The sequence below is a fragment of the Callospermophilus lateralis genome, chromosome 11 (genome assembly GCF_048772815.1).
Source record: "Callospermophilus lateralis isolate mCalLat2 chromosome 11, mCalLat2.hap1, whole genome shotgun sequence".
Lineage (NCBI taxonomy): Eukaryota > Metazoa > Chordata > Mammalia > Rodentia > Sciuridae > Callospermophilus > Callospermophilus lateralis.
In genome coordinates, this window is record NC_135315.1 from 30,762,252 (window position 1) to 30,775,039 (window position 12,788).

At 36.7% G+C, this 12,788-nt stretch overlaps 1 protein-coding gene across 1 annotated transcript in view; it reads left to right on the forward strand.

Annotated features, from left to right (window-relative positions):
• The window catches only part of Ankfn1 (ankyrin repeat and fibronectin type III domain containing 1), a 133,259-nt gene that overhangs the window by 61,596 nt on the left and 58,875 nt on the right, over positions 1-12,788 (forward strand). The window contains exons 5-6 of the mRNA XM_076871092.1: positions 6,115-6,212; positions 9,093-9,183. Of these exons, the coding sequence (XP_076727207.1) occupies positions 6,115-6,212; positions 9,093-9,183 (189 nt within the window). The remainder of the gene's footprint in view (positions 1-6,114; positions 6,213-9,092; positions 9,184-12,788) is intronic.

Genomic DNA, 12,788 nt, shown 5'->3' on the forward strand with positions numbered 1-12,788 from the left:
GAACTTAGGCTGCTGCAGCTGGGCTTCTGGGCGACTGGTATTCATTTAGCAAAAATTTCATGCCAGGCATGGAAATAGAGAACTATTCGTATAGAAAGAACAATAAAAATAATAACACCTTTCATTTAGAAATCCAAAGGGATCAAGAAAAATAATAAATTTAGTAAGAGCCATTATATAATAATTATTGGGAAGAAAATTAAGAGGCAAAATGGTTCAGACTACGGAGCAGACCCTTTTTGTGGCCTTTTGTGACTTTTTTTCAAAAGCTTGAACTTTTAGACATCTCTCCTCCCTAACCGTATCTGTGTGCAGCTTTCACAGGACAAGCAAAGCACAGAGAGTCTATAATAGTCACAGATAGGATCAATTCATTTTTGTGGATGGCAAAATCTGACAATCAATAAGTAAATATTACCTTCCAATTCCAACTTTGTTTTTAATCTCCCAGAAGTAGTAGGTGCAAGAAGGCTTTCCTAGTGTCAAAAGAAAAAAAAAAAAAAAAAAAAAGCCTTTGGCCCTTCATTTAAATCATTGTTTTTCTAGGGAAATTTAATTTGGGAAAAAAAATGTTTTTCTAATTAACTGGATGGCTGTGTGCTATGCAAACAATAAAGATTCTTGTTTGAAAGTAACGCATGCCCCTGCTCGTAGGACTACCAAGGGAATTTAAAATAAAAAATGCAAGCAGCTCCAACCTCATATTTTGCCAGAGCTAAACAGAATTCCCAGCTCCAGAGTTTTCACGTCAGTTCCCAATTTAAAACCCACAAGTGTTGAGTGGGTTCATGCTGTATTGAGACACCTCTTCTCATCTCTAGAAATGACTATATTTGATCTCTGTCTGGGTTTCTGGCACATCCTTCCCTCCCTCTCTTCCTCTTGTGCTATGGTTGGCCTGAAAGGTTAGAAACTGCACATTTAGATGGATCAGAAGAAGATTTCATAATACTGTAGTGCTGGGCTGGGCAGTCTAGCCAAATTCCATTCATTAGCTAAGGCGCCAGGGTGAGTGTGACCAGTAAGAATGCTGTTTTGGTTCCATCGAAGAACTGATAGGAAATAGGAAATGCACTTTTTTTTTTTTTTTTTGGTTTCTGAGAGGCAGTATGGACAAATAAAGAGTCTGGGATGCTGAAAAGTGGATGCCAGGAATTAATCCCTATTTCAGCCCCTAACTGAGTAACTCAAGCAACTGCCATCCTCCTTTTAAGTTTCTCTCTATTCTGACCCAGTTTTCTTACTCTTAATGTACCAATATCAAATTTCTGTCTATCTTAAACTTTGAGCATTCCAAGATCAAGAATCAAGCATTTAATTCATCTGATAATACAGAGTCACCTACCCTGCTGTAGGGTCTAAGATGGGAGATTTGGATGTGGTCCCTGCGCTCAAAGAGCTTATAAACTACAGGGGAGACAGATCTCTTACAATGAAGCAAGTGCAATGTAAGAAACATAAAAATTACTATGGGAAAATTGGCAAGTCAGGGAAACTACAGTTAGGGAGAAAATTTTAACCAGGCCCAGTAAATGCAAGGATAGAAGCTTTGGAAGAAGAAAGTAGAGGAAGAGGGAGAACAGCAATAAGCAATGGGTTTGAAGTCAAGTGCCTGAGGTCAAGTAAAGGGAGGGTGAGGCCTCAGAATATTGCTTTTCTGATACACGCCTCATAATATATGAACAAGATAAAACCACCCTGGGCTTTGAAGCATTTGAGACTTTAGAGAGAATCTACACAAATTAGATTTTGTATTTTTTTGTAATCAATTGAAGAGAAATCAATTCAACATTTACACAGTATTATTTCTTTATGCTCTTGCTTTTGCATAGTCTTTGCCCCTCAAAAAGCTGGCCAGAGGCTTAGAAACCCTATTTCTATTTTGCAAACCTGAATAGAAACAGTTTCTGTGATCTATATCTTAAAATTGTAAGTCTTGAATAGTTTAAAAGTTCACATACATGGCTCCAGCTCTTCAGGGATGTAAAAGTAAGTGATTTTCTCAGGGTTTTACATGAGGTCTTTAAACTATCTACACACAACTTGCCAGAGAGAGCATGCAAAGTTGCCTTCTTAAAATTCCCTGTTGCTCTCAAAGGAAGTCCTACTTATTGTGTGTCCCTTCTTATTCTTTAAACTATCCCTTTAGTTTCCATGTGGCTTTGTGCTGAAAGGAGTCTATCACCCTAAGGAAGTACATAGAGGGAAGTCTGTTTGTTGTCCCAGAATACATTCTCCATTCCAGCAAGGAGAATTTCTTTCTTCCAGTCTGAATCTTCTTTCTCTAACCCCTTCTCCTTCAAAACTTAGATGTGTTACAAGATCTAATTAGACTTAACTGTTTAAAACCCCTTATTAACGCCAAAGCTGAAACATGCCTCCTTACAAAACTGCTTCAGTTTTGTGGGGTTTTTTTCAAGAAGCCAGGCCCTCTTTTTCCAGCTAAAACATTCTTTGAAAAACATTTCAGTAAAACATAAAAAGGTTTTATTTAAAAATGAACTGAGGACTATTCAGAAAGTTTAAACATTGTATCTTTGAGCAACTTCCTATTAATGACTTGCTATCTAATCTGGCATTGCTCCCATTAACCCTCCCACTGCTCTTCCTTTGGGAAGTCATCCTTAATTCTTAGTCTGGACTTGAAACCCTTGACTTGAAACCCTGGGTCTGGAGCTCCACCATAGCAATCAATTATGTACATCTCAATGGTAACCAAAGGAAATTTTTGCTTCTAGAATTTTCCTGTATTCTTTGCCCTTTCTAGATGTCCTTGCACAATTGCTTCTCATTTTTGTTTTGTTTATATAAACTCCCTCAATCATCACTTTTCTTCTTTAGGTAGAATTAGATACAACATTATTCTCTGAAGACAAACCCTCTCCAGTTTGATTTCAAAGTCTAGAAACAATGAAGCCTGGCTTTCCATGTGATTTCAGCTTCTCAGACTCCTGCTTCATTGAACTTTGCTTTGAATCTCATTACATGTAAACAGTTACTTATGACATTTTTTACCCAAGATGCTTTTTTCAAGAGCTAATAGCTTATAATCAGAATAAAACATTTTTAAAAATAGACACATGTATGATTTATCTAACATATATAATAAATATGTTTTAGAATATGTACTTTTCAGGAGATATAGGCCTCATTTGAGAGTTACCATAAAATCGTAATCATTTGATTCTAACTACACTTTCTACCATACCTGAAAGCTTCAAAGTCAGGAAACTAGAAAAGAAAAATCACAAGAAAGAAAAATATATACATGTTAGAGAAAGTACTGTTGTCTACTCTGAAGGCATATGTGTGTACATATAAACATACAATCAAATGTATTAAAGAACTGGAGAGGAAAAAAAATGAATGATACTTCTCCTGATCAAGTTTCTCACAATCTAACAAGAGAAAAAGACACATCCCATAAAACATAATACAGAGTAGTAAATCTTATATAAGTAAAGACTTTAGGACACAAATCAGGTATATTTAATTAAATACTACTGAGCAATTTAGAGTTAATTTTACTAGGTCTTAAAAGATTACTAGAACTTCACCAAATGAAGGTTGGAAGATGAGTAAAAATACACAAGGGCAGAAAAATACATGAAACAATCTGGTGATAGAAACTTCCAGAACAAAGACTTTCTTCTGGCAAATGGCAGATTAGAATAATAATGTAAGACTGAAATCAGATATAAAGGTCCTTGCATGCCTTGCTAAGATTTTGTTTAATTCACAAAGCAACTATACACTATGAAAAGATGTTAGGCCAGTGTTAGATCTATATTTTTAAATTATAATTCATGGTACATTCAGATGATTGATTATATGTAAAGATTAAGAGACAAGCTGAAAAAATTAATTAGAAAGCAAAGTTGAAGGGCTATGGATATAGCACAGTGGTTAAGTGTCAATCCCAGTAACCCCCCCCAAATTTTTTTTTTTCAGAAAGCAAAGTTAATTCTTGCAATTATAAAGTCCTGTTCTAGGGTTAGTATCGTGGGACAGGAAGAGGAGAACTTATAGGCACATATTTTAGAAGTAGAAACTACAGGGTGTAGTTATCAACTGGTTGGGTAATTAAAATGGAACTGCCACTAGCTACCACTGAGAAAACCCTCTTTTTGCAAAGAGAAGTACTTAGAGAACACTCAAATGGAGTGTGAGACACTCAAGAGGGGATTTACAGAAGAAAGTTAGAGCTCAAGAGAGAGGCTAGACCTAGAATCACAGCTTTAAGTCTCATAGAGACAAAAAAAAAGATAAGGTCAACACTAGGGACAAGTACATGGAATGGGGGGGGGGGGACAAGGAACATCACATCAAAGGGAAAGGAGAAAAAGAAGGCCAGAAAGAGGAAGTCTGGAAAAGGCAGGAGAAGCAAAAGAGAGGGTACAACAAAGACAAAGGGGAGAGAAGGTTGCAAAAGCAACCAAGAGGCCAAAGGGGCAGAATGTCTCAAAAAGTTGTTGCCAATTGGAGCACTAGGAATTTTGTAAGAGGAAATTCAGAAAACTGAAGAAAGCAAACTAGATTCTCAGGGGCAGAAGGAAGAGGAGCAGGGGATGCCGCTCCAAATCATAGGAATGAATGACCCAGGAGAAAAGTAGGAGTTGGGGGTGGCTTGGCTTGATTTTGAGGTATTAAAATGTCATCAAGAATATACCTTAAATCTCAAGGCCACTACTTTGTCATCATGAAGCATAGAAACATCGAAGCCTGGCTTTCCATGTGATTTCACTTCTCAAACTCCTGCTTCATTGAACTTTGCTTTAAATCTCATTACATGTAAACAGTTACTTATAACATTTTTTACCCAAGATGCACAATTTATCCTTCCTGACCATGGCCTTTCCAACCAATGGAAGATGTTAGGAAAGAACATGGTCTCACAGTAAAAGTGGGTATTAGAATTCAGATGATTTAACTACAAATGAACACCTACCTTGGGATGTCACCAGGGAAAAGCATTGGATAAAGGTAATCCGCAAACCCCAGATCCTAGGGGCTGCAAAGAAGCCCATGAAAAAAGCTTGCAAGAAGATATCAGGAAGGAAGAGGAGAAAAGGAAAGGGAGACATATAAAGTATTGAAGGTGGAGGAAATGAAAAAAGGCTTTTTTTATTTCGAATGTCACTGGACCCTTGAAAGAGCATTTTCAGTAGAGAAATGAAGCAGAAGCCAACCTTGGGAAGTAAATAGTGGTAATGTCCTGATGTACCCTTCAATTCTCATATACAATAAGTGATTTATCTTCTATATACAATGAACTGTTATATATTATCTGTCTAAGTGTGTGTATATATATTCATGAACACACACATACACACATTATGTTTTATATAGCAATAGCCTTATGGCAATGCTATTCAGTCATGAACCCCATCAGGATATTTTAGTCAAGGACAGACCAAATACATATCACCTGGTGACATCATGGCCAACTTAATTTGTGAAAGTACACTATACGATATTTACATATACCAAAAAAATGCCTTCCAGGAGAAGTGATGCACACCTATAATCCAAGCAACTGGAGAATCTGAGGCAAGAAGATTACAAATACAGGAGGCTGAGGCAGGAGGCTGAGGCAGGAGGATCGCTTGAGTTCCTCATCAACTTAATGAGGCTCTAAGCAACTTAGGAAACCATACCTCAAAATAAAAAATTAAAATAGCTGGGAAAGTAGCTTAGTAGTAAAGCATCCCTGGGTTTAATCCCCAGTACAAAAAAAAGAATTTGAGTAATGATACATTTCTCAGAACATATCCTGTTGTTCAGGGTCATAAGACTATAAATTATATTTCATGTTAAGAACATCACAAAAACATACACATACCACAATAAAATATCTTTTGAGGTTCAAAAAACTCATTAGGTATATTAATGACTATAGAATTATTTATTGCTTTGGGGCTCCTCTTTTAAAAAATACTGGTGATCTTGGAAACACCTAGCATTCCAAGGAGGATTGTTATTGTGCCAATATAAGGAGAAGAAGGTGAACAAAGTTTGTGAAAAGGATTATATGCTAGAGTTTCTATGGTGCTTCTTGATTTCTGACTAAACTTCATTCTCTTTCTCTCCTTCCTGTCCCCTAATCCCCCACAGTGGAATGGAGTATGTCTAAAGACTTTTCTCCCTTGGCTGGAGAAATCATCATGGATAACCTACAGACGCTGAGATGTGCAATCACAGGACTTAAGACGGTAAATGTCCTTGTGGTAGGCTTACCATTCCCTGTCACTGACATTTGTGCTGGGATGTTGGTAGCAAATGCCTATTCTGGAAGCCACAGCCAACACCCAGTCCTCTGGCAACAACTGCCACTCATTAAGCATGATATGTCTGGTATCCATAATCTGAATTTCACAAAGGAGTGAGCAGACAGCATGAACCACTTTGTAAGTTGCCATGTTCTAAGGAGATCAGAAAAAGACTGGCCTCATGCAAGCCTTGAAAGCTGCTGCTTTCTGGATCACAGTCTAATCTTCGGGGATCAAAGGCTCTGAGAGATCCAATTTTGACTCCCTGTCTGATGGTAAAAATAACAGCCCCATCTAGCCTCACCCCCACAGCCTTAGTTGAGATCAGTCATCAATTGGAGTCACACAATTTCCTGAAAGATATCCTTTTCCCTTGATTAAAAAGAAAGAAATTAAAAAAAAAAAAACTGTCTAAATTTGTTTTCACAATTTATATATGGTGGAGCTATGTTTCTCAGTAACCTAAACCAATTTAAACTGTGATTGAAAAACTGGCACAAACCATGTTTATTTGTACAACTAGTATAAACTCAAATTATTTATGAAATTATGAACCATAAGAGCATGTGAAATACACACACCAAAAAAAAAAAAACCCAGCAAATTAGTTCAAACACAAACCCTGTATTTCCTCAAATAACTACAATATAAAATATTTTTAAAATTCTTTCTTTTAATAAAAATTGTTTTAAAGTAAAAAAAATCAAAACTTCCATATTTTTTTGTTCCATTCAAATAATATCTTAAGAATTTTGCATGGAGGCCATAGAGGGACAATTCTGTTGTTTTCTTAAAGGTTAATCAATTAAAACTATTGTTTGAAAAATATAATCCTGAAACCCAGTTCTAAAAAGGTGCATTAGGTTGCATCTTTTTAAGTTTTAGCCATCTTATTCTAATAGAATTCTTGGTGGTTGGGTCACCACCAAGAATCCTGACTTTTAGTCTTAATCACTTGTCTATACCAGGGGCCAGAACTGTGAATTACTGGAGCAAACAAACCCCTGAGTGGGTGGCCCCCCTAGATGCTATCAGCAGAAGACTGATTCCAAACCCATGGCTCACATGGTGGAAGAGGGCCAGAAGGAACCCTAGGGAATTTCCATTGCTTAAAAGAAAAAGTGATATGGTGATAAAAATGGAAAACTCTCCATAGACAGTTTCTCTAATATCTGTACTAATTCCTACAGGGATTAAGTTTTTCCACTTGGCCATCCAATGAGAGCAATGCAGACACTATCCTAATCATATAAAAGCCTAGAAGTAGATTTACACTTCTACATAATCCTTATAACCTTGGGGTGCATAGAAATCCATATTCAGTGTTAAAAAAATAACTTCATAGTATGGTAAGGCCAATATTATTAAATCCCTAGCAAAAAGCACAAAAATATATGACTTTTTAAACTTCAAACAACATTTTACAATTTTTGCAAGCAATATTTCATCAAACTCTGGCTCCTCAAATGCTTCTTTGATTCATTAGAAAAAAAGGAAACCTCAAAGCAGAGAAGAAAACATACAAAAAATTCTAATGAACTATCAGCAAACCAAAACAACTCCTTAATTCTTAATGCCATAAAAAATTAAAGAATATAAGCCATTATTTTAATAATAGTTTTAAAATGGAAATCAAATCAGAGTTAATTTTAAAAATGTCTGAACAGCCAAGTTAAGGATGCTTATTGCAGCATTATTTGTTGTGGGGAAAAAGGGAAACAATTCAAATGTCTACCAATAAGGGATGGTTAAATAACTGACAGTATCTTCTCACAGTGAAGCCACTGAAATAATGAAGCAAGTTTTTAATGGACTATTCTGAAAAGATATTCATTACAGCTTGTTAATTTCTAAACTTTATCAACTAAAGGGGTGATGGCTGATGCCTCTGGGGAGTGAAAAATAAGAAGAAAGAGGAAAGAGTAGAGGTCACTGTTTTGGGTAAACCTTATAGGACTGTGTGATTTTTAAAGAGTAGTGTTTGGCCGGGTGTGGTGGTACACACCTGTAATCCCAGTGGCTCAGGAGTCTGAGGCACAAGGATAACAAGTTCAAATCCAGCCTTAGCAATTTAGCAAGGCCCTAAGCAACTTAGACGCTGTCTCAAAATTTAAAAAAATTTAAAAAGACCTGAGGATGTGGCTCAGTGCCTAAGAGCCCCTGGGTTCAATCTCTTGCAACAAATAAAATAAAAAATAAAAGTAAAAATTTAAAAATTGGTGTATAAATTTTGAGGCTTGCCATTTTGCCAGGTTGGTGGCATATGCCTAATATCCCAGAGACTCAGAAGGCTGACACAGGAGGATTATAAGTTCAAGGCCAGCCTCAACAACTTAGCAAGACCTTATCTCAAAATAAAAAAAATAAAAAGGGCTGGGAGGGTTGGAGATATAGCTCAATTGGTCAAATGCTTACCCCACACACACAAGGCCCTGGGTTCAGTCCCCAGCACCAGGAAAAACAGGGGTCGAGGCGGTGCTGGGGATGTGACTTACTTATTAAGCACCCTGGATTCAATCCCTAGTACCCCCAACACAAAAATTAATTAATTAATTAATTAATTAATTAAGGGGAGTGGGAATTAGGAAAAATAATTATAACATTTCAATTTTTAAAACCAAAAAATACATAGAAACATAGAAACAAGGCACTTTAATATGGTTACTATAATTTATAAACATAATGTTCAAGAAAAGTCAGAAAGCTATAGTATGGACAGAAGAGTTCAAAATGGATGAGCAAGTTAATGCAAAGATCTGCTTCTAGGGAAAAAAATGATTGACTGAAATGTTTAATGCATTATTCTATTTCAATTCTTTGCAGGGCCAACAATATTTTGTTCAGGTCTCGGCTTATAACATGAAAGGATGGGGACCAGCTCAGACCACGACACCGGCATGTGCCTCTCCTTCTAGTAGGTGCTGGCTACTCTCAGGCCTGGCAGCAGGCTCCAACTCTAGCTCCCTCTCCATGGTGCCCTGGCCATCCCCTCTCCCACTACTTGCAACCCACCAGACCTTCTCAGGGCAGCAACTCAGACACAGAATGAGTGATTCCTCTGCAAAAACACTCCTGGGACAGCAGCTCAGTAGGTGAAAGGAGAGGGAACTTGGAACCAGAAAGACTGACCTTATATCCCATATCACGTGTGCCTTCAAAATCAAACTCTCAAAACTGCAATTCAACATCTATAGAATAGGCCTAATCATATCCTTTCACAGGGCTGTAATGGGAATGGAGAAACGGTACCGTGGGAGCTGCTGGCCCAGAGTACATACGGTCCATTTTAGCTCTTGTCTCCCCTTCTTTGCCCCCAGTGGACACATCATATCCATTCCTTAACAGAATAAAATCTAACATTTTACTCATCTAACATTCTGAGTGAAGAAATACTTTCTTGCTAACAGGCTCTGCAACAAACACAATCTGTATCATTTGTAGTGTTGGCTGAGAAAACCAGCAAAGGCCTCTTCTATTTACTTGAAGATTAATAATTCATTCCTGGTATGTTTGGTGACTTTCTCCTAACCAGAAAAGGTAGTTAACCAGAACAAACAACTCCAGACAGATGATATGATAGATTTTTCTCTGTAATGAGTCCAGAGCCCTGGATTGTGTTTTCATCTTTTTAAAAATATGTCACTAATGTGATAGTTAAAAATGGTATCGTATGCTTCTTGTGAGAGTTCAAACTACTACATCCTTTATGGAACACAATTTCCCATAAGAAAATTTTCCCTTAAGAAGATCCCTTTCCTTTTATCCCATAATCACACATCTAGGAATCTAACCTAAGGAAACAGAAATATAGATAAACAATTATATACAAAGATGGGCAGTGCCACAGTATATGGATAACAATGTGTAATGAAGAAAATAAATCCAATATTAATTTAATAGCTAAGTAAAACATGATATATACGTATTCATCATACTATAGAACCAAACATAGCCACTAAAAATGGTATTTCAAAAAAGCCATTCAATACATGAAAGAAATTTCTACTATACAAATTTTATGTAAAAATTATAATATAAAATGTGGAGATCTTTTCTGTAACATTTGATCATTAATTTACCTATACTTAGATACAGTGTCTGTGACTCTTGATAATTATCAAAATTTAACAGTGGTCATTTAGGTTATGGGATTATGGGTTCCTTTAGTTTATTGTTTTATATATATGTAAATTTCTCAAGTTTTATAACAATACTTTACCCAAGATGAACCATGAGCCAAGCAATATATTATAGACTTTCATATCTCTCTCTTAAGCCTCACAGCAATCCTTTATCTTCCTCCTTGTCCTATAGATAAGCATTATTATCATTATTATCTGTATCACTATCAAAATTAGAGATAACCTTCATAAGACTCATAATATGCAGAGCATCAATCTAAGTACTTTACATGGATTGATCCATTTTACTAGATAGGGAACTATTAGCACAAACACAAATACACAAATTGGGATTCAGAAATGATGTTCCTTTTCCCCAAGGTCACAACACTTGGTAAGTGTCTGAGTGAGGATTCAAACCTGAGGTGGTCAAGGCCCTGCCGAGTCTCCTGTGCCATAATAACTAACCATCAGGTAGACAAGCAGACTAAAAGCCAACCAAACAGCCTGACCACCACCTATGGTGGGTTCAAATAGCTATACCAGTTCATATAGAGCCAGAGAGCTCCAAGACCCCTGAGTCCCTCTGAATTTGACGATTTAATTACTCCAGTCTTATTTGAATATCTTTATGGCTGAAGATTTATCAGAATCACAAACTGAAAATTACAAGATGATGATATTAAAGGGGACCATCTGTGACTAGGGAAGCAGGGAGTGTGTATTATTGGAGATGGAGGACAAAAAGTACATAAAAACACAAAATATATTAATTGCCATTGACCTGAAAGTGAAACGGGGAAAACTCACTCCAAATGCATACCCATGCAGATTCTAATCTATATACAGATGCATAAAGTTCAGGTTCAATTCTATAAACTACAAATCTGTGCAGATACCCTCTCTCAGAGCATATTTGAAGAGCTCACTCCAGAGTGACAAGAATAGTTGTTCAGGACTCAGGGGAGTCATTTATTTGTTGGTAATTTAAATAGAATGCTTTCTAAACTGGTATGTGTGATTAGTAAGGATAACTGGAAAAGAACTGAAATCCTAACATGTGGTAATAGTTGCTGTAGACATGCCATATCACTTGGAAAGAACAATACAAAAACACTCCCATTCTATTTATAAACAGAGTATGACATTGTGATGTAACATATATCAGTATTCAGATATTTACTAGAGGACAATGTATTCTAACATGACAGAGTAATTGGAAATTTGGTAATATGTTCCAGTAAGCTATAAAACTTTTTTTATATTTTTACAAAAGTCCTTAATGTGTTTTTATAGACCTATGTTATATGGTATGGTACATAATAAGAGAAAAGCACCCAGACAGGCTTGTCTGAGTTACGATCAGGAAAACCCTGATATGGCCAGTGAATGTAAGCTCTGCATTGTGTTGCAATTGAAGTGTCTCATTACCAGAACAGTGAACTGTATTATGTGGCACAATCTGCTCTTTTCCTACCATGCTAAGTTTATTCCTGTTAGGGTCCTGATTTCTTAATATATTTTCAATTTTCTCCCTCATCCCTAAAGTCTCCTATTTTATGTAGTCATCAGAACCTTCCAAACATCTATTAGAAAAACTCATTCTTTCCAAAAACCTTGGCATCAAGTTCAATACTAACTTGGGCTGCAATTTAGCATTAGCAATTTTCTAATGTATCATAAAATCATTAGTCGAGTTTGCCCCTTGATGTAATAGGGCTAAGCTGGAATAGCCAGAACTATTTTATCTCCCCTTGCTTTGATGGCAGCTTTAACACTCATTAGAAGGATTAGCATGATTGGGGCCACATAGTAATTCAGCCACCCAGGAGTCTTACTCAAGGGCACCATCTTGCTCATCTGTGGTGAGCATTCAGATGCATGCATCCAACTAAGGCAACAAACTCACAATGGCCTTTGGGAATCCATGAGGGCAATGTTTATTCTCACTTTGCCCAGAGATGAGAGGCACTAGTCTAAAGGCCACAAGAAATTATTTCCTTAAACTTTACCTAATTTCCCAGGAAAAATCACCCTTCCCTTTCACAGTGTACCTGAACACCATCAAGCTTTTTAATCATAGTGCCTCATCAACCACACTCGAATGACAACTGTGCCCAGGATAGTGCTCTACTTACATTGTTTCTTTTAACTCTCAAATAACCTAAAAAAGACTTTTAAAACTCAATTTAAAGGAGAAAAATGAGACAGAGATTAAGTAATGATCTTGCCCACAAGGAACAAAGAGTCTATAAAAGTCTACAATTCCCTGTCTACAAAGCTGACCACAGCTAAACCCCAGCCCAAACCCCACCCTAGCCTCTGACCCTCCTTTCCAAAATAAAAGAAAATGTCCCTGGGATAATGAAATGAGCATGAGCACTTTCCAAAAGATCAC